Source organism: Pseudorca crassidens, chromosome 2 (assembly GCF_039906515.1).
Source record: "Pseudorca crassidens isolate mPseCra1 chromosome 2, mPseCra1.hap1, whole genome shotgun sequence".
NCBI classification, from domain to species: domain Eukaryota; kingdom Metazoa; phylum Chordata; class Mammalia; order Artiodactyla; family Delphinidae; genus Pseudorca; species Pseudorca crassidens.
In genome coordinates, this window is record NC_090297.1 from 7,806,176 (window position 1) to 7,831,419 (window position 25,244).

At 39.9% G+C, this 25,244-nt stretch overlaps 1 protein-coding gene across 15 annotated transcripts in view; it reads left to right on the plus strand.

Moving 5' to 3' along the window:
* KIF1B (kinesin family member 1B) overlaps positions 1-25,244 on the plus strand; it is a 151,686-nt gene that overhangs the window by 58,310 nt on the left and 68,132 nt on the right. For 7 of the 15 annotated variants that reach the window (XM_067719884.1, XM_067719893.1, XM_067719920.1 and 4 more), the window contains 10 exons: positions 945-1,023; positions 1,799-1,941; positions 6,139-6,272; positions 15,640-15,719; positions 16,792-16,867; positions 20,147-20,226; positions 20,737-20,843; positions 21,630-21,713; positions 21,931-22,111; positions 22,237-22,309. In XM_067719884.1, coding sequence (XP_067575985.1) covers positions 945-1,023; positions 1,799-1,941; positions 6,139-6,272; positions 15,640-15,719; positions 16,792-16,867; positions 20,147-20,226; positions 20,737-20,843; positions 21,630-21,713; positions 21,931-22,111; positions 22,237-22,309 — 1,037 coding nt within the window. Of the gene's footprint in view, positions 1-944; positions 1,024-1,798; positions 1,942-3,027; positions 3,070-6,060; positions 6,273-15,639; positions 15,720-16,791; positions 16,868-20,146; positions 20,227-20,736; positions 20,844-21,629; positions 21,714-21,930; positions 22,112-22,236; positions 22,310-25,244 lie in introns of all 15 variants that reach the window. The other 8 variants (XM_067719827.1, XM_067719817.1, XM_067719855.1 and 5 more) reach the window with 2 other exon arrangements.

Consider the following 25,244-nt stretch of genomic DNA (forward strand, 5'->3'; position numbering starts at 1 on the left):
TCTGGCTGTTCCAAAAGTAAGCCCTGCTGGGCTTCAAAGCCAAACGTTCTGGGGGCTCATCTTCCTGGTGCAGTAGCCTGATGGGGGGCTCAGGCCCCTTGCTCTTTGGGGAGAACCTCTGCAATTGTAATTATCCTCCCATTTGTGGGTCGCCCACCCAGGGCTGTGGGTCTTAACTATCCCACATCTCTGCCCCTCCTACCTGTCTCGTGATTCCTTCCTTAGTTGGAGAAGGTCTTTTCTGCTAGTCTTCTGTTTTTTCTCATCAGTAGCTGCTCTGTAAACAGTTGTAATTTTGGTGTGCCTGTGGGAGGAGGGAGCTCAGGGTCTTCCTGCTCCGCCATCTTGGCTACTTCCCTGGATTTGCTCACCTTTAAGTCAGGGTTTGCTCCCAAATCTCGTTTACTTCAGGACATGAACTGTGAAGTAGTTGTTTATGTGACCACACGCACCTGCTTCAAACTGTTGTTTCTTCTTCCTTTTTGAAAACCCCATGCTCCTTTGATGCACATAATTAGATATTACCAACCCTTACTCCTCTTTGTTGATGTTTTCCGGCCTTTTTGCCCTTCATTCACTGTTCCTGTAGCCCCTTTCCCTCATTCTTAATGAGAAGGAGGTAGTGATTAGCTGTGTCACATGTTGATGATAGAAGGAGTGGCTGAGAATGGCCTGTTGTGCTGTCCATGTTGCCAGTGACTTTGACATCACTAAGAATGGCCTTGGTGGAGTGTCTGAGATCTTAATGGGAGTGGGAAGAGGGAAACTGGACACAGTACATCCAGATGATAAGATGTGCATATAACAGTGCCTGGCGTGGGGGCAGTCCAAAAATCTGTTGATTAAATCTTGGGATCTGGGATTGTGCTGTCTGATTTGACACATTCAATAAAAGTTTTTCTAAAATGAGTATGGTTTGAGATAATTATGATTCATCTTTTTAGGTGGCAATTCTCGGACTGCAATGGTTGCTGCTCTGAGCCCAGCAGATATCAACTATGATGAAACTTTGAGCACTCTGAGGTACTCCAGTTTGATTTCAATAGCTAAACAGAACACAGTGCTACCATAAGTCATCTTGTTACGCCATGGATTTTCATATGCTATGTGGGTAGTCGCTTGAGTAACCAATGATCCATCCCTCTCATAACAGGGGAAACATGGGGGAAAATGATTTTTATTATAATAGAGCTTACCTGTTTATAGTTTTCAGTTTCATTGAGAAAGGCAGGAACTTTTTCATAGGAAAGATATTAAATTTGCTCTGGTGAGATTTTTGGATAACTTTTAGATAATAGTAGAAATTTCTTACAATATTTATTTCTGTAAAAAGAAGTGTCCCCTTCTCATGTTTGTCATTATAGAAATGCTCACATCATAAAAAGTAACAAAGTTATGAGTACATGTAATATTTTAAAAATTACTGACAGAATGTTTACTAGTAGGGTAGTCTTATATATGAATAGGTTCTATTACTTTAATCTGGAACTTTCAACTCTTGTCTCATTAAAGACATTTTTGATATAATGGAAGAAACACTATATGGTCTAATAAATTAGTTTTGAGTCCTCTCTTTGATATTTATTTCCTTTGTGATCTTGGGGAAATCACTTAAATTCATTGGAGACTTTTTCCTCATCTTTATAAGGTACTGTAAAGCTTTCTACAAATGTATTATTATTAAGGCTCATAAAATGTGTAAATACTCAAGCTGTTTGATTTAGAAATAATGGTATGTTACTTACGAGAAGTAGAGCATTTGAGGAATGGCAAAAATGTGTTTTCTTTTTGGATCTAGATATGCAGATCGTGCAAAACAAATTAAATGCAATGCTGTTATCAATGAGGACCCCAATGCCAAACTGGTTCGTGAATTAAAGGAAGAGGTGACACGGCTGAAGGACCTTCTTCGTGCTCAGGGGTTGGGAGATATTATTGATAGTAAGTGAATTAAGGATCAACGCAAAATCTATTCCTTTCCTCTCGAGGGCTCTTAAACTTAGAGTTAAGGAGCTTGAGGCAGCTAGATGGTAAAGCAAGAGGTTTTTGTTTGTTCTTAACTTCTTAAAAAGCCCATTGAGAGTAGTTCCCTGGTGGCTTAGTGGTTAGGATTTGGGGCTTTCACTGCCATGGCCTGGTTTAATCCCTGGTTGGGGGACAGATCCCGCAAGACCTGTGGCCAAAAAAAAAAAAAAAAAAAAAAAAAAAAGAAAACTCATTGAAAATGATCTTAGAATTCCTTTATGTACCATGTACCAGCGTATCTGTTTGAACTCATGAAATTACTTCTTAAAACGTAATATATCATTATTTGTATTTTTATTAGATTTCTGTTTTAGATCAGCAGTGAAGTTTATTTGGAATGTTAAGTTTATTCTCACTGAGAAATTAACCACTTCATAAAACTGTTAACTTAAAATTTTTGTTTTTGTGTTATGGGTTTCTCTAGATTAATGTAGTAGTAATATATATGTAAGAAACCCACTATTCCAGTCACCTTTCAGATAAGATTTACCTTTGAGTGGTTTCCCCCCTACAAAATGATTGAATGCCCCCCAACTCACTCCTTATGAACTTATGAAGGGGAAAATAACCAATTCCTGTCAAGTTCAAGAATTAGACTTCCAGAGAGTCTTACAATGTTGTCTTAAATTGAATCTTTTTTAACCTCAGTGATCTGCCTACATAATGTCTAATCAGAAGTTCTCCTAAGTGAGTTAACTAGATCATTCAGGTAGAATAGTATATGGGTTTATTTAATAAAGCATATTTTTATTTTTTGAGTGTCAGATTAATATTATAGTGTTTACAATTCTAATAAGATTTTCAAGGCCTCTTCTAGTTTAGTTCTTCTTACTGATTAGCACCTGAGTTTAAATGAATACGTACAGTTTGTAAAATGATAATATATTATTCTAAGTGTCAATTTTTTCACCTTCCCAAGTGCCAAATACTGCTCTGTTCCCTCTGTCATTGCTGAACCTGAACTTTGACCCTTTTTGTATTTTCCCTCTTGCTTACCTTCAGCTGATCCATTGATCGATGATTACTCTGGAAGTGGAGGCAAATGTGTGTATTTCATGTACTGGGTGTTTCCAGCACTCTGACTTGCTAATCTGCCTCTGCTGGATCAGCCTTAAAATGAGCTTTGCATGCCAGCCATCCTAACAGAGAAATCCCAGACAGAGCATACTGTAGATTCAGAAATGTTCCTATTTTTGCCCTTTTCCATTAGCAAAGCAAGTTTTGCTGGATTTCAGTTTGTGGCTTGAATAAAGTTGAGAGGCTTAAAAACCTCTTGTTGCTTCTACTGTTCAGTTTTTCCACTTAAATGTGATTAAATTGAATCCAAAGTCATACATGATGATAGTGATGACAGCAGCTCACATGTTTTGAGTGTTTATAATGTGCCAGGACCTGTTCTAGGTATCTTGAATATATTATCTCTTTAGTCCTGTCAGTGACTCTGACAGAGCTCCATTTTGCTAAGGAGGACACTGCTGCCTGGAGTGGGTAGTTTGCCACTAAATGAGATCCCGTGGTTTCTTTGTGGTCAGACTGGGTAGTGTAACCCAGAGCCCTTGTTTTTAATCATATTACGCCTTTTTTGGCCTCTTGATCCTTCAGGTCCTGATTATTTATTAGGAAAATCCTTTTAAATTAGCTGTGTAATTCTGAGCCTTAGTGTATATATAATTGAAAACAGTCACTTCTAGTTGGCCAAATCTCCATGACTGAGTAGCTTTGTGAATGTTGGATTAGCACTCACCTGTGCTTATGCTAAGTTGATTTCCTCCATATCTTGGGCCTCAGCTTACTTGATGGTTAGGTAAACATTTTTTTCCCTTTTTCATGAATTACCAATTAAATTTTAAAAAACTTGGCTGTCGGGCTTCCCTGGTGGGGCAGTGGTTGAGAGTCCGCCTGCCGATGCAGGGGACGCGGGTTCGTGCCCCGGTCCAGGAAGATCCCACATGCCGTGGAGCGGCTGGGCCCGTGAGCCATGGCCGCTGAGCCTGTGCGCCCGGAGCCTGTGCTCCGCAACGGGAAAGGCAACAACAGTGAGAGGCCCGCGTACTGCAAAAAAAACAACAAAAAAACTTGGGTGTCTAAAATGTGTGCTTGAAATTAGGACATTTTATAAAAAGGATCACACCTCATTACCCACTGCATATCTGTCATTATGTTGGCAAGAAAGTAATTTCTTACCCTTTTAAGATAATTCATCAAGAAATTATTAGAATAAGTGAAGAAACTTGATTTTGGGGGGCTAAGTTTTAGATTTTTATTGATTTATTTATTTCTACAGTAGGGCATGTAACAAGGCTTGGTAGACAGTGAGGCAATACATAGGAGAAACCAAAGGTAGCCCTGGCTGCTGTGATGAGGTTAAGCCTTGAAGGCACTATAACATCCTAATCCAGAGTGACTCTTGGACTGGAACAGCTCTGTCTGAGATTTCCAAAGCCAACTGATAACTGGTGTGGGAAAGACACCCTTTGTTCTCGCTTTTGTGCTCCAGGTGATGCTGCTGCCAGCTTGCTGCCTCACTCTTTTCTGAGCAGTTGTGGAATCTCCCAGAAAGCTATGCATGACTAAGTTTTAATTCTGTATCTGTGCAGGAAAGCAGCCTTGACTACCTCTAAGTTTCTGTTTCAGTCACTACCCTTAATGCCTTTTAGGGCTTGCATGTGTCAATTGGACCTTCTAAACTCCATCCATCCTATTCTTTCCCACTTTGCTGCCATCACCTGATGGCTAATTTTTTGCTCCAGTTCCTACCCCCCTTTTAAAACTTGCTTGTTTTCCTATGTTCTATATTTGCAGATGGTGGTTTTCAAACTGTCTTGAAGCAACCGCTGGTTTTAAGGGGCTTCAAGAACTGGCTTTGATTAAATTCACATGGGTAGACGCAGAGAGAGCTAATAATGTTTCTTCTGACTCTTTGTGTTGATTCATATTATATCCTTTAAGGAAAACTTATTTAGTTTTGATATGAACTTTGAGCAGTGTAGATTTTCTTACATTTAAAAATGAGCTGATTTAAAAATAGGAATGCACCAATACCTATGGATTTCCTCTGGTGCCTATTTGAGAAAGATGACTAATGAAGAAAAGTACAAACAGCAAATTAATGAATTTGTTGTTTGTGGCTCTTTTTACCAAAACTAAGTTTAAAAGCAAAACTTAGAGTTCTATTAAAGACCTTAGTAAATGAAAGTATGTCCCTAAAACTTGCATTCCATACTAGGAACTCAGCTCCCCAATGACTCATGGTTATTCGGTTAGGCAAAGTGGGAGCCTTACTTAAATTAGCAGATAATCAGCCTTAATTTTTGCTTGCTCTAATAGACGAATGTAAGCTACACCAAATTCAACAGTTTGCTAATTGTTCGTCACTGTTGAGGTAGTCAACCCTAAGTTCTTAACCAGGACTTATACAAGATCCCTATAATTGCTATGATTACCTCTCCTTTTTTTAAAAGGCATATTTTAAAAATCCTTTTTAGCATACAAAGAACACTACTGAGCACTCAGATTTTTGTTCTAACATAACATTTTCTTGGGAATTTTTGCTGAATGACATACATACTGGGCCAGACTGATATGTATTGATATTGATAAATAAATGATCATCTTTTTTCCCTTACTGTTACAAACTACTGGGATTTAAGAGTAGTATAAACCTAAGACGTTGTAGATTTGGAGCCATAGAAGGAATACAGGAATGTAGCATGGCTGTTTAGGGGGAGAGCCTGAGCTGTATTCTTTGAGGCTCTGGTTACCCCCTAACAGATACAATGTTAACCCACATTAGAATTTTTTAGTTTCTAAATTCAGAAGCGGTTCTTAACTTCTAAAATACCAGTATTAAAGACAGACATGTTTTAGAACTGCCATCTAGAACAAGTATAACTTGTCTTTGTATCATAACTTGTCTTGGTCTTGCTGCTTTAATGCTGTCCTTTCTTACACTGGTGTTCCTTCCTGTCTTTTTTCTTCTCCTGCTCCTTTCCCTCTTTTCTACTTTTTCTGCCTTCCCTTCTTTCTATCTCCCAGATCTGAAAGATTTTCAGAACAATAAGCATAGGTACTTGCTAGCCTCTGAGAATCAACGTCCTGGCAATTTTTCCACAGCATCCATGGGGTCCCTTACTTCATCTCCATCTTCCTGCTCACTCAATAGTCAGGTGGGCTTAACATCTGTGACCAGTATTCAGGAGAGAATCATGTCTACACCTGGAGGAGAGGAAGCCATTGAACGTCTAAAGGTAAGTAGTAACTCAGATTCAATGAAAGGTATTCTGTGTAGCTCCACAAGGCAGAGTTAGGACTAAAAATCACTGAGATTCTGGTTCAGCATATGGAAGAAATTTCTAACTCTCAGAAGTGTCCTGAAATTACTGCTTTGTAAGATAATTTTCACCAGAATACTTGAGTCTGACATGGCCCGGCAGGGATGGGAGGGAGGGATGCATAGGCAGATTGTAAGCTGGCCAGGCAAAGTAACTGATAAGTAGATATGTCCATTAATTCTGAGGTAGTTTATAAGTCACAGTGAAATTGTTTAGTTAGAAATTTCACTGGAAACTAATTAAACATTTGGTTTATTTTGAAGATGGAATTCTGTATAGGCCCCTGCTTCTGTTAGTAAAATGTATAATCAAAAGAAAGTTTGCACATTTGAGTAGCTCTACCAGGTTTATTCAGAGACACGTGAAATGATATTTTCTGGAAGTTCACAGAAAGCCCTGGGAGCACTGCTGTGGAAGGGCCGCCCCCTCCTGTGCTGGTGCATATGGGCTCACGGATGTTAGTGCTGGTGTGCACACTTGAGTCCTGCATGTCCGGTCACCCACCGTGGCACCCGGCTTGGCTTTCCCAGCCTGTTGCTGGCGCTGTCAGGTACTTTCTGTCTCTCTCCATGAATACGAACGTTAGGAGCAGCAAAGTCTTCTGACTCGTAGGTTCTTCCTTCCCCCTTGGTGACTACAGTGAGAACAGACAGTTGTCACCTGTGGTGCCATCCCTGAAACCACCGTGACAACAACACAAATGCCTTTTCTTTCCCTGCTTGTCATTTCCAGGATGATAGTTCTATCCGTACCTTGTGGCCTTTGTATTCAAGAGTACTGGGGTACATATACGTGTATCCCCATATCCCCTCCCTCTTGCGTCTCCCTCCCACCCTCCTTATCCCACCCCTCTAGGTGGTCACAGAGCACTGAGCTGATCTCCCTGTGCTACGTGGCTGCTTCCCACTAGCTGCTTAGAACTTAAATTAAAAAAAGAAAAGAGTACTGGATAGGAAAAACAAGGAGAGCAAAGAAACTTTAAGGAGCTGGGGGGTTGCAGTCCTGCCCCGAGCGTGCAGTCCCCTTCACATTGCACTCAGTGTTCTCCACCATGGCTGCTCATTCAAGGACCGTTGAGAATAGTGACACACTTTGATAGGTTAACGATGGAAAAGGTTTGCTGAACCTTTGTGCTAAAAGGGAATTTAGCTTGATAATTGAAGGTGCTAGAACATTCATTTTGGTTTGCAGGTGAGGCTGAAAAAGATTTTATATGAAGAATGGGCTTCTGCTTCTTAATCAGCCTACCTTTTCCTTGGCATTTCACTCACTTCTAACATAAGGTGCTTTAGAAACAAAAGTAATCTTGTTTCTTCCTTCAGAACTTGTTAGTGGAAAGTGGGTGAAATTCTAAAATACCTGGCAGAGGGACAGGGAGTGAGAAACCTTTTCATTAAATTTTGCAAAGGAAAGGATAATTTCTGCTATTGTGAAATGGACTTTGAAATTTTACTAACGATGTTCGTGAAGCCCTATGCAAGAAGGCTTTTATTTCTGTATTTTATCATGATAGGCAAAGTTGCTGTGTAGGGTTCTGTTCAGGCCACTGGGGACATGCAGAGGTTCTGTGGAAAGGAAAAGTGAAATCTTTCATTTACTATTCAATATAAAATGTTATTTTTCTTTGGGGATTTTGAATCTTACTATTTGAATCTTACCTTAGTGTACAAATGAGATTACATTCCCTTTAACACACATCTTGATGTAGGAAAATAAATTCTTCCCAACTGCCAAGTGGAACCAACTGAAAATAATGTTGAATGTTAGGAGTCAAGATGTGGAGCAGACTTTTTAAGCATTAGGTCGCCCTGTATCTTCCAGATAGTCTCTACGGAATAACACTGCCATTATTCAAGGAACCCTCCCCCCAATCTCCCTACTTCCCAGCGGAAACAAAACAAAACTCTATTGCTTTTATCAGAAAATAAATTTCTGTTTTAGTTCTCCTTTAAGCCAACCTAAATGACATCTTCCATTTTCCCTAGCTTTAGAAAATAGTTTCTTTATGGTTTTGCATTCAGTCTTGTTTTTTAATGCAGCATGGTAGTTTACTGAAGCATAAGCGCCTTAGTTCGACTCCTATTTTGTGAATGGTGAGGGTTCATGTCGGCAGACCTACATTTTAATGCTGCAGGCAGATAACATCTTGTGTTTACAGGGCAAGGCAGTGTTTGTATGATAGAAATGCCTGAGAATTTCTCATTTTTGGACTGTTTCATTGTTGAGTGTGAAGAAGTGGCATTCCTAAGACATGACACTGTAGGAGAAAAATACTGTACCTAATGGAAAACAGTAATACAGGAGGTTAATTCATTTTCCTAACATTTTGTGTCCCTTTGCTTCTCTTTACTTTTAACTTTAAAAAAATGATCAGTTGGTAGAACACTTTTACATAGGGAGCTGCTATTGCTTAATTCATTGAATAGCCTGTTTCCATATGGGAGAGACCCATGTTACCCCATCATAAATATCTTGAGCCCTCCACAAACCTCTGGCAATAGAGAGTAAAGTGTAATTGCTTTCAGTTTTTAGTTGCAGCTCAAACTGAGTTGAAATGTTGTCTCCTTGATTTGCATTCCGACTTAATAAGGTTTTAAATATGTAGCTACAGTTACTATGTGGTGCCTCTGGTGTTTATTAGTCTGGCATCAGTGTCAGTACTGTGAGTGCCACTGCTTAGGCTTAGACTATAAATATCCACAAATATCCATTACAGAAGCATGCAAGGGTAAATGCTGTGCTAGGCCGCCCGAGGGCCCCACGCTTGGAGCTCACTTATGACGCATGCTGCGTTCAGTGCAGTAAAACCCATCTGATGGCTTCAAGGAATGTTCCATGTAGCAAGTGTTTAACTATTTAAACACCACAAGTTAAACTGTAATTTTTTGGGGGGAAATATTTCTGACTTGTTCTGTGGACTTCTCTGCCGCCTGAACTGGATCATGATGAAGTAATTAAATTGTATTTAGCATTATGAACATAGTTATTAACCAGTGCTGTACAAATAGCTAGATAATACATGATGTGAGATCAAAGTGAATGACGCCTGAGCCCAACACTCCTTGGAGCTTAAAAAAATGTTCCTGATGTCACTCTGTTTTTTCAGAATTTTTTAATGTACAGTACCTGCAGGAAGGAAAGACCCTTAAAGAGTGTCCTCTTGACTCCTCATTTCTGAAGCATGAATCCCAATTTCAGTTTAATCTTAAAATTAGGTTTCTAGAATGAGGTATGGGCAGCTCTGGAGACCAGCATGCCAGGCCTGCTTGCAGAGTAAGTTGATGACTCAGACTGAAAACTGTCTTCCTGTTGGCATCTCTATTTTATTTATACTAAGTTTGTTATTCAGGCTTGAAGAAAGAATATTCCTCACTCTTTCTTAATTTTGGTGAGCTACTTAGTAGAATATTTTCTTTAAAGGCTGTTGATTCTGCCTTAATTGGAAAACAGAACACAGGAAACCCAACTATAGACCTGGCTCAGGGAGAAGTGGGGCCTCGGGATAATCACTTAGTTTCTGTGGTCCTCAGTCTCTATATTTCTAGAATGTTTCTGGAATAAATGGCTTTTTCCAGCACTGAAGTTTAGCTAAATGACACTCAATATTGTTTTCTCTAACCTTTCTTCAGAGTTTAAAAAAGTAACTTTCTAGGGACTTCCCTGGTGGCACAGTAGTTAAGAATCCGCCTGCCAATGCAGGGGACACGGGTTCGATCCCTGGTCCGGGAAGATCCCACATGCCGCCCAGCAACCAAGCCCGTACACCACAACTACTGAGCCTGCACTCTAGAGTCCATGAGCCACAACTACTGAGCCCATGCACCTCAGAGCCTGTGTGCCACAACTACTGAGGCCGCATGCTGCCACTACTGAAGCCCTTGCGCCTAGAGCCCGTGCTGCACAACAGGAGAAGCCACCGCAATGAGAAGCCCGCGCACCACAAGAAAGAGTAGCCCCCGCTCGCTGCAACTAGAGAAAGCCTGCGTGCAGCAACAAAGCAGCCAAAAATAAATTAAAAGAATTAAAAAAAAAAAGCAACTTTCTAGACAACATAAAAGTTGCAACTTTTAAGCCCTAATGAAAAAGAAAAGTATATTGTACCTTACTCAGCTTACTAATTAACTTTTCTACAAGGAGCTCATATTCTGATTTACCCTCCAGGTGGTGAGTAAAAAGAGAGAGGTCACATTAGAGTTGGCAGCAAGATGGTAAGAGGATTCCTAGACAGTAACTTTGCTTCCTTGGGGTGAGTTTATAGTTGCCCCAAAATAGAATAGCTTTACTACAGCCGGATTAATCTCTGCTCTGATACACTCTTTTTCTGAAGATAACCAACCAGGAAAAAAATATTTTAAGTATCTCAAAGGTCAGTTTGTATTTCATAACTAATATCAGAGTGGCTTGTGGACCACAGTATATATAATAAGCACTAGTCTCGGTGCTGTGGTTTGGACATCCTGTTATCCTATGCCTTTGTTTTTGAAGTTGTCACTTTAGAGTGTAAAGGTTTCTATCCAGCTGTCTTTAATTGAATTTTTTAATTGAAGTATAGTTGATCTACAGTGTTGTGCCAGTCTCTGCTGGACAGCAGAGTGACTCAGCCATACACACGTAGACATTCTTTTTTTTATATTCTTTTCCATTATGGTTTATCACAGGATATTGAAGGTAGTTCCTTGTGCTATACAGTAGGATCTTGTTTATCTATCCTATATGTAATAGTTTGCATCTGTTAATCCCAAACTCCCGGTGCTTCCCTCCCCCATCCCCCTCCAGCAGTGTTTAATAAGCCTTAAAATCTTGTAGGTTATGGTGGTAGCTTATATATACTTGCCCTTTTATAGTCATTTGCAGAAGCATTTAATGCTATCCTGTTTCAGTTGTTGAATAACTTGTGGCATGTTAGAGGTAGGCTGTTGACCACTCGGCACCTGGCACACTTCCTTCCCTGGCTATCTCATTCCTTACCGTAACCATATGGGTTTTTCTTGGCTGCTGGCCCTCTAACGTGGCTTGTTGGTTCCTCACTCAGCAGTGGAGTGGCATATGCACTGCCTGTTATTCATTCCTATTGGAGGACTGTGTAGAGATGCCATTCAGGGGGCTGTTTTAGTCTTTCAGCCTATGTGTGTGCTCGGGGGTTGATGAGAGCCAGTTTAGGCGATTTTGTCTCTACCTTCCTGCCTTCCGCTGCAGGCTCGTTCTAGCTTCTCCCACTTTGTAACCGACTCATTTCTGAGTACCTGCTGCGTGGTCCCCTTTATATTCACCTTACTGACGCCCAGGCCTTTTCTAACTTTTATCAGTTTTGCTCTTTGTCTAGCTTAGCCTGTTGTTGTTATTGTTCTTCTCCTCCATCATCATCATCATCATCATCATCATCATCATCATCATGCTCTCCTGTTTGTTTCTTCTGACTCCTTGAGTCTTTACTTGGCTTTTTAATTTTTTTTTATTTTTTTTATTTTTGGCTGTGTTGGGTCTTTGTTGCTGTGCGTGGGCTTTTCTCTAGTTGTGGCGAGCGGGGGCTACTCTTCGTTGCGGTTTGCGGTTCTCATTGCGGTGGCTTCTCTTGTTGCAGAGAGTGGGCTCTAGGAACACAGGCTTCAGTAGTTGTGGCTCACAGGCTCTAGAGCGCAGGCTCAGTAGTTGTGGCGCATGGGCTTAGTTGCTCCGTGGCATGTGGGGTCTTCCTGGACCAGGGCTCGAACCCGTGTCCCCTGCATTAGCAGGCAGATTCTTAAACACTGCGCCACCAGGGAAGCCCTACTCTGCTTTTTTTTTTTTTTTTTTTTTGGTACGCGGGCCTCTCCCTGTTGTGGCCTCTCCCGTTGCGGAGCACAGGCTCCAGACACACAGGCTCAGCAGCCATGGCTCACGGGCCCAGCCGCTCTGTGGCATGTGGGATCTTCCCGGACCGGGGCATGAACCCACGTCCCCTGCATCGGCAGGCGGACTCTCAACCACTGCGCCACCAGGGAAGCCCAACTCGGCTTTTTAACATGCTACCATGCCTCGTTCCAGAAAACCAAGTGCCAGATGCCTCAGGGTTTATTGTATTACATATTCACAATTTCTTTCTATGTAGATAGTTATGTTTTGGGATCTCAGAGGCTTCATACAATAGCCCGGTAAATGAATTATACAATGAAATATTTTGTGAACTGTCAAAACTTCTCATCCTGAATCACTACCACTACTATTATCTCATCATCATTATCATCATTGTCATCTGACTTTCTAATTTCGTATCCAGGACTAGCATTTTCTCCTGCTTTTTGCATGTGCTTAACTCCCTTTTTGGTACCCCTCTCCCTCCATTTTTTGCCTGGTCAGTTCATTCTCAGTATGAGTATCACTCCGCCTTGACTCATCCACCCTCCAGCAGACCTGTGAACACTTCAGTTGTAGCACTTAGCACACTGCCCTGTTGTTTTTTCCTACCGTTCCCATTCACAGTCCTCTAACATGCCGCTCTAGCTATGCTGTTGTTCCTGGAAAGCGCCAGGCATTTCCTACCTATTCCCTCACACACCCGTGCTCTTCCTTTGTGTCTGCCTATGTAGACCCTTGTCAATGAGCTCTGTCCTGACAGCCCCACTGCAGATTGCTCCCTCACCCACCCCTCCCCCTACACTCCTCTTTTCTTTGCTTTATTTTTCTACAAAGCTCTTATCACTGTCTGGCATACTGTATACTTGACTTACTGATTAAAATGGATTGATTATCTGAGTCTCTTTACGAGAATATAAGCCCCATGAGGGGCAGGAATTTTGTTTCCTGCCATATCTCTAGTTGCCTAGAACAGGGCTTGGCATGTAATGCAGTTATATATAATTACTGCATGAATGAATGATCAGTTACTTCCTTCTCTCTCTGGTATACAGTAAGCTCCTGAAATCAGGAAACATGTTTTAGTTCTTATATTTCTGGCATATAATAAACACTCAGCAAGAGATTGGGAAATTGTCACTCTAGTGGCTACGTGCCTTCATATGAGATTAATATTAAACCTTTCTGGGAAAGGGAATTGGGTTGTGTTCAGAGGGGTACTGTATGCTAGGGGAGGAAAAATATCTTTCCTTCTACCCTTCTAGGTTCTTGGCTGGGGCCCCAGATTAACAAAAGGCAGATAAACAAGAGAAAAGCTTACAAATTTATTTAGTGTTTGTTTACATGACATGGAAGACTTCATAAGGAAATGAAGGCCCAAAGAAGTGTTAAACATGAACATTTTTATGCTGGGTTTGGTGAAGAGTGAAAAGTTGTGGGAATATGTGATTGAACAAAGGGGGATGTGAGTTAAGAGTATAGGCACCTTGAAGGTATTGCAGGTTCAGTTCCAGACTACCGCAGTAAAGTGAATATCACAATAAAGTGAGTCACACAAATTTTTTGGTCTCCCAGTGCATATAAAAGTTAAGTTTACACTATACTGTAGTCTATTAAGTGTGCAATAGCATTATGTCCAAAAAAAAACCCTTAATTTAAAAATACTTTATTGCTAAAAAGTGTTATCATCTGAACCTTCAGCAAATTGTAGTAGTAACATCAAAGATCACTGATCACATATCACCATAACAAATGTAATAATAATGAAAATGTTTGAAATATTGCAAGAATTACCAAAATGTGGGCTTCCCTGGTGGCGCAGTGATTAAGAATGCGCCTGCCAGTGCAGGGGACACAGGTTCGAGCCCTGGTCCGGGAAGATCCCACGTGCTGCAGAGCAACAACTACTGAGCCTACGCTCTAGAGCCTGCGAGCCACAACTACTGAAGCCTGTGCACCTAGAGCCTGTGCTCTGCAACAGGAGAAGCCACTGCAATGAGAAACCCGCAAACCACAATGAAGAGTAGCCCCCACTCGCCGCAACTAGAGAAAGCCCACGCACAGCAATGAAGACCCAATGCAGCCAAAAGTAAATAAAAATAAATTAAAAAAAAAAAAGAACTACCAAAATGTGACACAAGAGACACGAAGTGAGCAAATACTGTTGGAAAAATGGCGCTGGTAGACTTGCTCGATGCAGGGTTGCCACACACTTTCAATTTGTAAAAAATGCCATACCTGAGAAGTGCAATAAAGTGAAGTATAATAAAACGAGGTCTGCCTATAGTAAACTGGGGAAACTTAATGAAGGCCTATCTGTTCATATTCTTCGTGTTCCTTCATCTTGAGAAATAAGGATGCTCCATTCCTCCAGGTGTAGGGAGGTTACATCTCATGAGGGTCTTACGACTTGCTTCAAGAGGAGCTCAGAGAGTCCTTCCTACTTGTACCATTTCTTAAATCACTCAGCTTAAAGTATTCAGTATGCCAAGATAATACCATATTTGGGCGAGCATGTTCTGAACCCTGTCAGTGTTGTGGTGTTGTGGTGAAATTATAGTGAAACAAAAAACAATGAAGGGACTTCCCTGGTGGTGCAGTGGTTAAGGCTCTGATCTCCCAATGCAGGGGGCCCGGGTGTGATCCCTGGTCAGGGAACTAGATCCCACATGCATGCCGCAACTAGGAGTTTGGATGCCACAACTAAGGAGGCTGTGTGCCACAACTAAGGAGCGGGCAAACTGCAACTAAGGAGCCCATCTGCCGCAACTAAGACCCAGCGCAGGGCTTCCCTGGTGGTGCAGAGGTTAAGAATCTGCCTACCAATGCAGGAGACACGGGTTCGAGCTCTGGTCCAGGAAGATCCCACGTGCCGTGGAGCAGCTAAGTCCGTGCGCCACAGCTACTGAACCCCGTGCGCCTAGAAACCGTGCTCCGCAACAAGAGGAGCCACTGCAATGAGAAGCCTGCACACCACGGCGAGGAATGGCCCCCGCTCGCCGCAATAGAGAATAAGCCCAAGCGCAGCAGCGGAGACCCAGTGCAGCCAAAAAAAAAAAAAAAGACCCAGCGCAACCAAATAAATAAATAATTTCAAGAAAAGCAACAAATATCATTGGGGGCTTTTTTCTTTTGTAGCAGTGGCTGTCAGGAACAATGCTTTGCATTTTGGGATGCTAATATTACCTTTCCTTCTACACACACACTCTCTCACACACACATATACACACACACACTATTAAGCTATTTTTATTAGGGCTTAAAGAGAATTAATACATCTGGGGCTGATTTCTTTCTTTACATATTAAGAAAGGGAAAAAAACCCACCTCATCGAATTAGATTCTGCCTCATATCCTCAAAAGGGCATCATCTGCTTCTTGCTGCTCTTCCTAGACACAGAATGTTAAATTATAAGACTCTTTGGTGCTTAACTGTGTACTTCCTCCTTAGGAATCGGAGAAGATCATTGCAGAGTTGAACGAAACCTGGGAAGAAAAGCTGCGTAAAACAGAGGCCATCAGAATGGAGAGGTCAGGAAGTTAAACTCTGGAATGTTTCTAAATTTTCTGAGGAATTTAGATTACTTTTATAGTAAGAAAAGATAAAATAGAAGTTAAAAACAAAGAACCTTTCCTCCCCAAATACAAAACAAACAAACCCGTATGGGACTTATGGCCCAATTTACACTCTGAAGTGAAATTCACGTGTTCCCTAGGGAGTCGTGTTCTTAGTTACTGTACTACATGTTGCTAGGGATCCATATAAAAATTGAAGATATTGAAGAGTTTTTAATTTGCAAAAAGACTGCCTTTGATAAAGGCGCAAATAAAAAAAAAGCTGTTCTGATTACTGACTTTCAGAGTTATGTTTTCTAGAACCTCTTTGGTAAGAGGTTAAGTAGTTTCAGTTGCAAACTTTCAAAATCTGTATTTTATCTTAACCTCCCAATTCTCTACCCTAAAGATAAACATAATCCAAAATAATACTTTTGCTATTGGAATAAATATACATTTAAAAAATGTTAGTTCCTATCTTCTTCCTTCATGGAAGATGAGGCAGAAGTGAGTGCTAACGTGTTTGTAAAGTGAATGTATGAAACAATTTTCTTCTCTATTGTAGAGATTTTAAGCTAGAATTGTTGAATCAATATGATGGTGGTCATGGGAACATGATACTTGAGAAAATCACATTTATAGATAATACTCCCTATATCAAAGTTACTTTCTGATTGCTTTCTTGGATTTTAAGGAATGGTTCTTTGAAGTGGATGTATTGCCTTAAGGGAATATTCCTTTCTTCCTTTTTTTATATTAATAGACATATTTATGAATTATTGTCTACCTCCAAAGTCAGATGTGACAAAGTTCTTATTTGGGTGAATATAGCTTTACCTAAGACAAGAACATACTTTATTTTGAATATACAATTTCTCTTAGAAATAATTTCTCATTAATGATGGGATAAGCAGATTCTTTCACATTTGTATTACTGACTTTAAACATGGACAGTTGCTTTTGCTCTGCGTTATTTTCCAGTTCATGTTAGACTGACTTACTTGACATTTTGGTATTGTTATTCTGATACGCTTGTTGCTTTTTCTAGAGAGGCCTTGTTGGCTGAGATGGGAGTTGCCATTCGGGAAGATGGAGGAACCCTGGGGGTTTTCTCACCTAAAAAGGTAGGGAACAATGTTGTGAAACTTAAACAAACAGAAACACTTTTTGTTTGTCTTGGTCACGAGGCACTTCATGTCTTTCAGGGCTGGCTCCTCTTCTTCCTTTTCTTTTAAATCTTGAGACTTGGCTTAATTTCTGATATTTTTGATTTCATCTTACAATACAAGGCCAACCTGTTTCTAAAATGCTTTCAGAAATATTTACTGTTTATAAAATAAAATCCAAGGCAGTATAAATCTGTAACTTTTGGTCATGATTCAGTATGTTTCCTCATCTTCATCGTTGCTTTATCTAAAATTCCTAGCCTAACCTTGCATACTTTGCTTCAGTTTGGCTACTCTTTCTATGTAGTTTTCCCCACAGATGCCAGCAACCCTGAATTATAATTCTTTGGAAGCAGTTTCAGCTGTTCAGGTTTGTGTAGAAAACTACTGCTTCAGTTTGCTTTTACAGTTTGTGTGATAGACAACCACTGGACTGAGTAAAGCAGCTCCTGTCCTCATCCGTCTAGCCTCCTCTGCTCCCTTCTCAGTTTTTTTTTTTTTTAATGACTCCAGTAGTTACTGTCCTACTTACCTAGTCATGGTTGTTAAGTAGTAGATACATTTTTAGCTAATTAGAATAGCAAGGTCTTTTCTTTCTTTTTCTCCACCCCACCCCCTGCTTAGTTGCTTCTTAGTTATTATTAGATATTGGAAAACTATTATGAAATGATTATTTTGTGTGCTTATTTATAGGACAGTAATAGAACATATATTGATGTACAAAGCATATATTTCATACTAGTAATAAATGGTCCTTCATTTCATATGATTTCAGATTAACTATTGGATACTTAAATGTCTTCATGCAAGGGTCTGATAATGGTCTCTCTAGGTTAGCATGGAATGGGTGTGGAGTTTTCAACTGGTACTTTAATTTTATGTGATATGAAATAGTCCTGTGGTTTTTTTTTAGGATTCTCTGGTTAGGTTTTTCTTTTTTATAAATTCTGATGTGTTATTTTCAACAAAGAAAATTGATTTAGAGACATTTTATATATATATATATATATATATATATATATTTTTTTTTTTTTTTTTTTTTTTTTTTTTTTTTGCTGTACGCGGGCCTCTCACTGTTGTGGCCTCTCCCGTTGCGGAGCACAGGCTCCGGACGTGCAGGCTCAGCGGCCACAGCTCACGGGCCCAGCCGCTCCGCGGCATGTGGGATCTTCCCGGACTGGGGCACGAACCCGCGTCCCCTGAATCGGCAGGCGGACTCTCAACCACTGCGCCGCCAGGGAAGCCCTAGATATATATTTTAGACCTGGAACAATAATAACAGTATTTCATATGTTTATATTGCCATAGGTCAATGATTTTTCAGTAAGACATTATTTTATTCAGGTATATTATGTATGATTGTAGATATTTTAGCAGTTATAGGCTTGATAGAATTTAGATTGTGCCTTTGCATATATCTAAAGTTATTTTATAACATCTTTCAATGTTACGAACTGTGAGGAAAATTTTTATAACTTGTAAAATTATGGCATTTAACACAAATTATAAATAACTTGAATAAGTATTGTGTGTTATAAGTATTATGAACAGCACAGAATTCCAAACTGAGATCCCAGTTTCCAAAGCTTTCTTACTTGATTTAACTTTCTAGACTTCTTCAGGAAAGGAAGGGATACACCACTGATCACATCCAAATTCAGTTTTACAACCTGTTTCTGATGTGTTAACTTGATTGTGGTAATCATAGCACAATGTGTATATGTATCAAATTGACACATTTTACAATGACATTGTACTACCTAAATAAATACAGACTTTGTCATTCATATCTCAATAAACTAGGAGAAAGTTACTTCTAAGGGAAAAGGAAAAAAAAAAACCAACCTGTTCTTGAGGTTCTGTTTTCTTTAGGCCAGTCTCATGATGGGTTTTAAAGAATGCTGCCCACAGAGGGCTTTGACTTTCTCAAACCAACAAAGCTGTTAACTGTAGAGACAGATGTTAGTTGGAAGGATGTAGAGGTTTTCCTAATTTCTTTTAAATCATCTTTTGCAGTCCCTTTCCTTAACCTGCTCATCTGACTCTTCTTTCATTTTTCTATATTTGCCGGCACTGTCTTGAGTAGATTTTGACCCCAAGACCATGTGACTTATTTTTGGATTCCAGTGGGGTATTTTCACCAAAGAAGGTTGGTTTTTAAAAGATTTTAGAAATAGTAGAGTTAGATGAAAAGGATTTTTAGAAGATGTATTACTGAATGTCAGTAATTTTAATTTCTTCTTTAAGATAAAAACTGACAAACTAAAGACAATAACTGGGACCATGGAAGAACTGATAAAAATTATAAAGGGAAATGATAGGGGATGTGGGAACATTTTTATAAAGTAAATGAAAAATTAAATATTTCTTGAGGTTGTAGGGGGCAAAAAATGATTTTTCCTCTACCTTTCTGAATTCTTGGCTGAGACCCCTGTAATAAAAGACAGATTAACAAGAGAAAAACAAAGAAGTTAATTAACATGTATACATGGGAGATACCCAGGGAAAAATGAGTAACTCCCTGAGATGGTTTAAAATTCTGGCTTACATACCATCCTAATAGGGAAAGGGGATGGGAAGGTAGGCCTCTCAGGGGAGCATAATTGGCTTTTAGGAAAGATGAAGGGACCCTTCAAGAGTAGATGGGAGGAATAGTTTGTGACAAAGTTTGTCTGGGTGTGGTATCAATTTCTAGTTTTCTCTCCTGGTTGATGAGACTCCCGGGAGGGGATTTCTGACAGCTGAGTTCCTTTTGGACCATCCGTGCTTAAGCATGAAAGGGGATTCAGAGAAAGCCGCTCTCTGTCTGTACTGTTTTTCAAGTGCCTAATAGCTCAAAATAATCAGTATGTCAAAGTGGCATGTTTAGGGGTGGCAAATTCTGCTGTCTTTCAAGATTTTTGACCAAGTGTTTACAAAAATTATGATTAATCCATTCAGAGAATCAGCCTGCTCTAATTTTTCTTTTGTGTTCTCTATGCTTTGACCTTATCAAGAATTGGATCTTGTTCATTATCCCAGAACTCAGGTTTTTAAATAGAATGCATTAGCGTAGTTTGGGGAGGCCTGCAGAGAGTGTTTTCTGTTTACTATGGAATTGCAACTAGGAATGAAAGCAGTCCCTCTTCTAGGCACTCTGGTAATCCAAGAAGCCATCAGCCTCCTGTATGTCCCTGTCATTCTTACAGCCCTCTCAGTGGTACTTGCTCCAAATTGATCATCTGTAACCTTTTTCAGACGCCACATCTTGTTAACCTCAATGAGGACCCACTGATGTCCGAATGCCTTCTTTATTACATCAAAGATGGAATTACAAGGTACATTTGTTTCTTCTTTTGGTCACTTAATGTTTTCTTTTCTCTTAGGATGATTGAATAGCTAAAGGGAAGTTGTTTTGTGAAAAATTTCTTTTACTAATTTGCTGTTTTTCTTGTCTGAAATAGTTTAAACTATCCTCTCTACTCTTCTCAAATTAAGTGTTTTAACCAGCTGAACCAATTAATGTGTAGTTTTTTCCTAGCAGACCGTAAGTAAAATTTTACTCCTAACATTTTATATGAATTCATTAAGGAGAGTAGTTCACTCGTATGTTTTTATGATGCTCTGTGAGTTATTTGGTGTATCATTTGCCCCTTCGTTGCTTTTTCTGGTGTAGGGAGGTTGACCATATATGAAAATAGAGTTTGCAGTTCAAAGCCTCTGATTTAAAAAAAAGGCAATACCTTTTTTGTATGTACCAAAGAATATTCGTTGGGAGAAAGAGGCTCATTGTTTGTAGTGCTTTTTGTGTCTGAATTTCCCTGGGAAACACTTTCCCTTGTGTTCAGGGTTGGCCAAGCAGATGCTGAGCGGCGCCAGGACATCGTGCTGAGTGGGGCTCACATTAAAGAAGAGCATTGTATCTTCCGGAGCGAGAGGAACAACAGTGGGGATGGTGAGAGTTCTTGGCTTAACTTTTTCAGCAAACTTTTCATTCTATATGATGAGAAATCCCCAAGGCTTGGTATTCCCTGTCTCTTTCTTTCAGTGATACTTTCTTGTACAATCTAATATTTGAAAATGGAGAAACTTGGGCTGCTTATAAATGCAGGCATGGACATAGCTACTTTACATGAAAAAAGCCTGGACGAAAGGAGCCGTTTTGTTACTGCCAAGAATTGAGCGGGACATAGGCAATTAGGCTTGGTCTTGAATCTTAATTATTTGATAGACTAGTAAGAAGGGAACAAATATCCTGGGTAGTGGGAGATTTGAAGAACCTCTGGTCTTAAGCCAGTAGAATTTATTTTTACCTAAAAGGGAAGAAAAAGTCCACCTTGATTTTTGTCCAGGTTATTAACAAAACAACAACAATCTTATAGTACTTTTGTGTTGTATAATTTATTCCTCCCTTAGTCAAAATATTAGCTTTTGATCTTAGGTTTCTGATTATTACCTATATTTCATACTTAAGATTTCTGATGGTTTTCGTTTTTATATACTGAACTGTCAGATATCACTGAAGCTAACATTTCCTATCTTATTCTGAAGTTTGTCAAATTCATTTAAATGTTTCTGAGCCACAGCCCTGGTTCTGGTACCCTAAAATGAACTATTATATAGCTACTAAGCCACTTGGTTGGTTGCAGGAATCTATTCTAGTCACCTTGAATCCTCACCTGCTTTCCATTATTTTCTTCCAGTGGTCTGTGATGCTAACATTAGTTTGTTTTCCTCTTAGTTATTGTAACCCTGGAGCCCTGTGAACGTTCAGAAACCTACGTAAATGGCAAAAGGGTGGCCCAGCCTGTTCAGCTGCGCTCAGGTGAGACTGGAAGAGGCGTGAAGTCTTCAGAACACAGGGCTTGTGCAAGCAGCTCTTTAATTCTTTATCTAAAGGTTGACGTGATAGTCAGCATTAGGATTTATGTTCCTGTAAAACTCCAAAAGCTGTCTTTTTGCATTAGGGAGAGTTAGGCTATTAACCTAGATGCAACACATTTAAAAAATGATTTCCCATCCATGTTTCTGTTCTGTGCTAGGAAACCGTATCATCATGGGTAAAAACCATGTGTTTCGTTTTAACCACCCGGAGCAAGCACGGGCTGAGCGGGAGAAGACTCCTTCTGCTGAGACCCCCTCTGAGCCTGTGGACTGGACGTTTGCCCAGAGAGAGCTTCTGGAAAAACAAGGAATTGATATGAAACAGGAGATGGAAAAAAGGTAATGTACAAATGTGATGTGGTCCACGTGACTCTCATTTCTTTTAAACACATAGCAGAATTCATGAAACAGCTCAGTGATTTTGCAATTTATTCTTTCCTCTCTTGCTTCTCTTTTCCGTCTAGGCTACAGGAAATGGAGATCCTATACAAAAAGGAGAAGGAAGAAGCAGATCTTCTCTTGGAGCAGCAGAGACTGGTAGGAGTGCATCCTGAATCCTCTGTTAGGAAAAGGGCAGCTTGCTTTCATATCACACCTTCCCTGTTCCACAGATGAGCACTCGCCCAGTTGCTTCTCCACCTGTCATTGATACCATACACTATTCTCTCATTTCCTTCATGGAGAAGGAACTTACATCCCCTGGTAGCCTTAGCCTGAAAAACTGTCCTTAAAGGTACTACTTCTGTGCCTCTTATGTCTTAAAGTCAAGTCTTCTATCAAGACCAAGTGCTTTTTGAGGAAATAGTGGGAGCTTTTCTAGTAGCCTTTTCCTTTTGATAGTGGTTTTTGAGTATGCACCAGTGGTGGTTCTTTTAATAATAATTACTCTGAATATTGAATTTGGTGGGTGTTTGCCTTGGTTTTGTTTCTGATCACCTGATAGTACTAATTCTCTGCTCTTGGGCTGACTTGGGGATTGTTCTTGTGCTGGGTGGACTTTTTTTTTTTTGTAAGTTAAACTGTGTCTAAAAGTGTTGCTGCACAGTTGCATGTGTTAATCCTTTTCTGTTCCCTGCATGGAGTCTGAATCCTAAGTAAGGGTCTCCGTGGCACATGGGGCGACAGTGGAAGTAGGGGCTGCACACCCAACTCCGAGAGGAGAGGGAAGCCTTGTTTCTCTGGGTTGAGAAAGGGTTTGTTTGAGCAGCTGAAAAAGTCAGTTTATGGTTGCAGCTTATAATGCTAATGGCTATAGCATTTTATGATGTTAGTTGATTTTCTTCGTTTTGTAGAAACTGAATCTCATGAATGAATAAGTTTATCCAATTAGTTAGACTTTATTTTTTAAAGTCATCCAGTTTTGGTTTACAAAGCCCTGGTTATAAGAAGCTTCTTGGCATTCATTTGATGTATAAGAAAAAGGCATAACAGCCTTTGGACACTGTGATACAGTTTAGGAATTCCTCATTTTTTAAGATTCATGGACTTCTTTTTAGATAAGGGGATATTAGGGAGAAAGCTGGGGTACTGGTTTCTTCCCTTAGCATAAAATATACCATGTAGAATACCGAGTGTAAACAACAGCATGTAAACCACAGCCTGATAGCCGTGCTCTGCTTTGGAGAAGAGAGGCTATTGCTGAGTGGGCCAAAAAAGCCAAGGACTTGTGCAAAAGCAGTCTTTTCCAGGGCTGCTTGGTTCTCAGGCTTGGCAGTGGGTTAAATAAATCAGTTAGTTTGTTATCTTGGAAATTATAGTAAAGCCCAAAAAAGAATGGATTGCAAGAATAAATCAAGTGTTTGGGGCAAGATCATAGCAGTGTTATAGGTAGAGTCTCTTTAGGAGGCCTAGTTGGCATTTAGTTTGTAATGGAAACAGAAGGGTTTGGCTACAATGTGATTAGGGGCTTGAAAGCTTTGTGACACATGAAGGAGCCTTTTATCTTAATAATGTAGTATAATCTAATAACATGCCTCTGATGGTCTGTGGGTGATCAAATGAGAACAGGTATAATTAAGCTATATTTATTGTTAATAATAGTGCCTTGTATTTGTGTAGTGCTTTATAATTTACAGAGAGTTTTAACATCCATCATTGTTTTGATCCCCAAAACAACCCTCTTTGGAAGCTGTATATGTAAATAAAGTGGCAAATATTGCCTCTAGTTTATAGTTGAGGAAGCCACGTCTAAAAAATGCTGCCCACTCTTAAATACCTGTTAAGTCATGGTTCTGAGGCTTAAACTTAAACTTGAGTCTTCTGACTTGCTTCAATGTTCTGTCCAGTAGAGCAGTGCTTCTCAACAACTTGGGAGTCTTATTAAAATGCGGATGCTGACTCAGCAGGTCTGGGGTGGGACCTGAGATTCTGCATTTCTAAACAGCTCCCAGGTGATGCCAGTGTGGCTAGGACCAACCTTTGAGTAACTAGGTGTAAGAGAATAGTGATGGCTGGTGATCATTCTATTCTGTGAAATAAAGACAGTGACCATTGAAGAAAGGGAAAGTAAATGTCTCTAGGACATATTTAGTTTCCAGAGGACATACTTAGTTTGCAAGTAATCAGGTTTACAAACAATAAATGCTGGAGAGGGTGTGGAGAAAAGGGAACCCTCTTGCACTGTTGGTGGGAATGTAAATTGATACAGCCACTATGGAGAACAGTATAGAGGTTCCTTAAAAAACTAAAAATAGAAGTGCCGTACGACCCAGCAATCTCACTACTGGGCATATATCCTGAGAAAACCATAATTCAAAAAGAGTCAGGTACCACAATGTTCATTGAAGCTCTGTTTACAATAGCCAGGACATGGAAGCAGTCTTCTAAGTGTCCATCAACAGATGAAAGGATAAAGAAGGTGTGGCACATATATACAATGGAATATTACTCAGCCATAAAAAGAAACGAAATTGAGTTATTTGTAGTGAGGTGGATGGACCTAGAGTCTGTCATACAGAGTGAAGTAAGTCAGAAAGAAAAAAATAAATACCGTATGCTAACACATATATATGGAATCTAAAAAAAAAAAAAAAAAAAAAAAAAAAGGTTCTGAAGAACCTAGGGGCAGGACAGGGATAAAGACGCAGACATAGAGAATGGACTTGAGGACACGAGGAGGAGGAAGGGTAAGCTGGGACGAAGTGAGAGAGTGATATGTACTTATATATACTACCAAATGTAAAATAGATAGCTAGTGAGAGGCAGCCTCATAGCACAGGGATATCAGCTCGGTGCTTTGTGACCACCTAGAGGGGTGGAAAAGGGAGGGTGGGAGGGAGACACAAGAGGGAGGAGATATGGCGATATATGTATATGTATAGCTGATTCACTTTGTTATAAAGCAGAAACTAACACACCATTGTAAAGCAATTATACTCCAATAAAGATGATAAAAATAAATAAATAAGCAGCTCCTTTAAAGCAAAGAGGTTGCTTTCCTCCCATAAGTCCAGCTTTCTACTCCAGTTAAAGT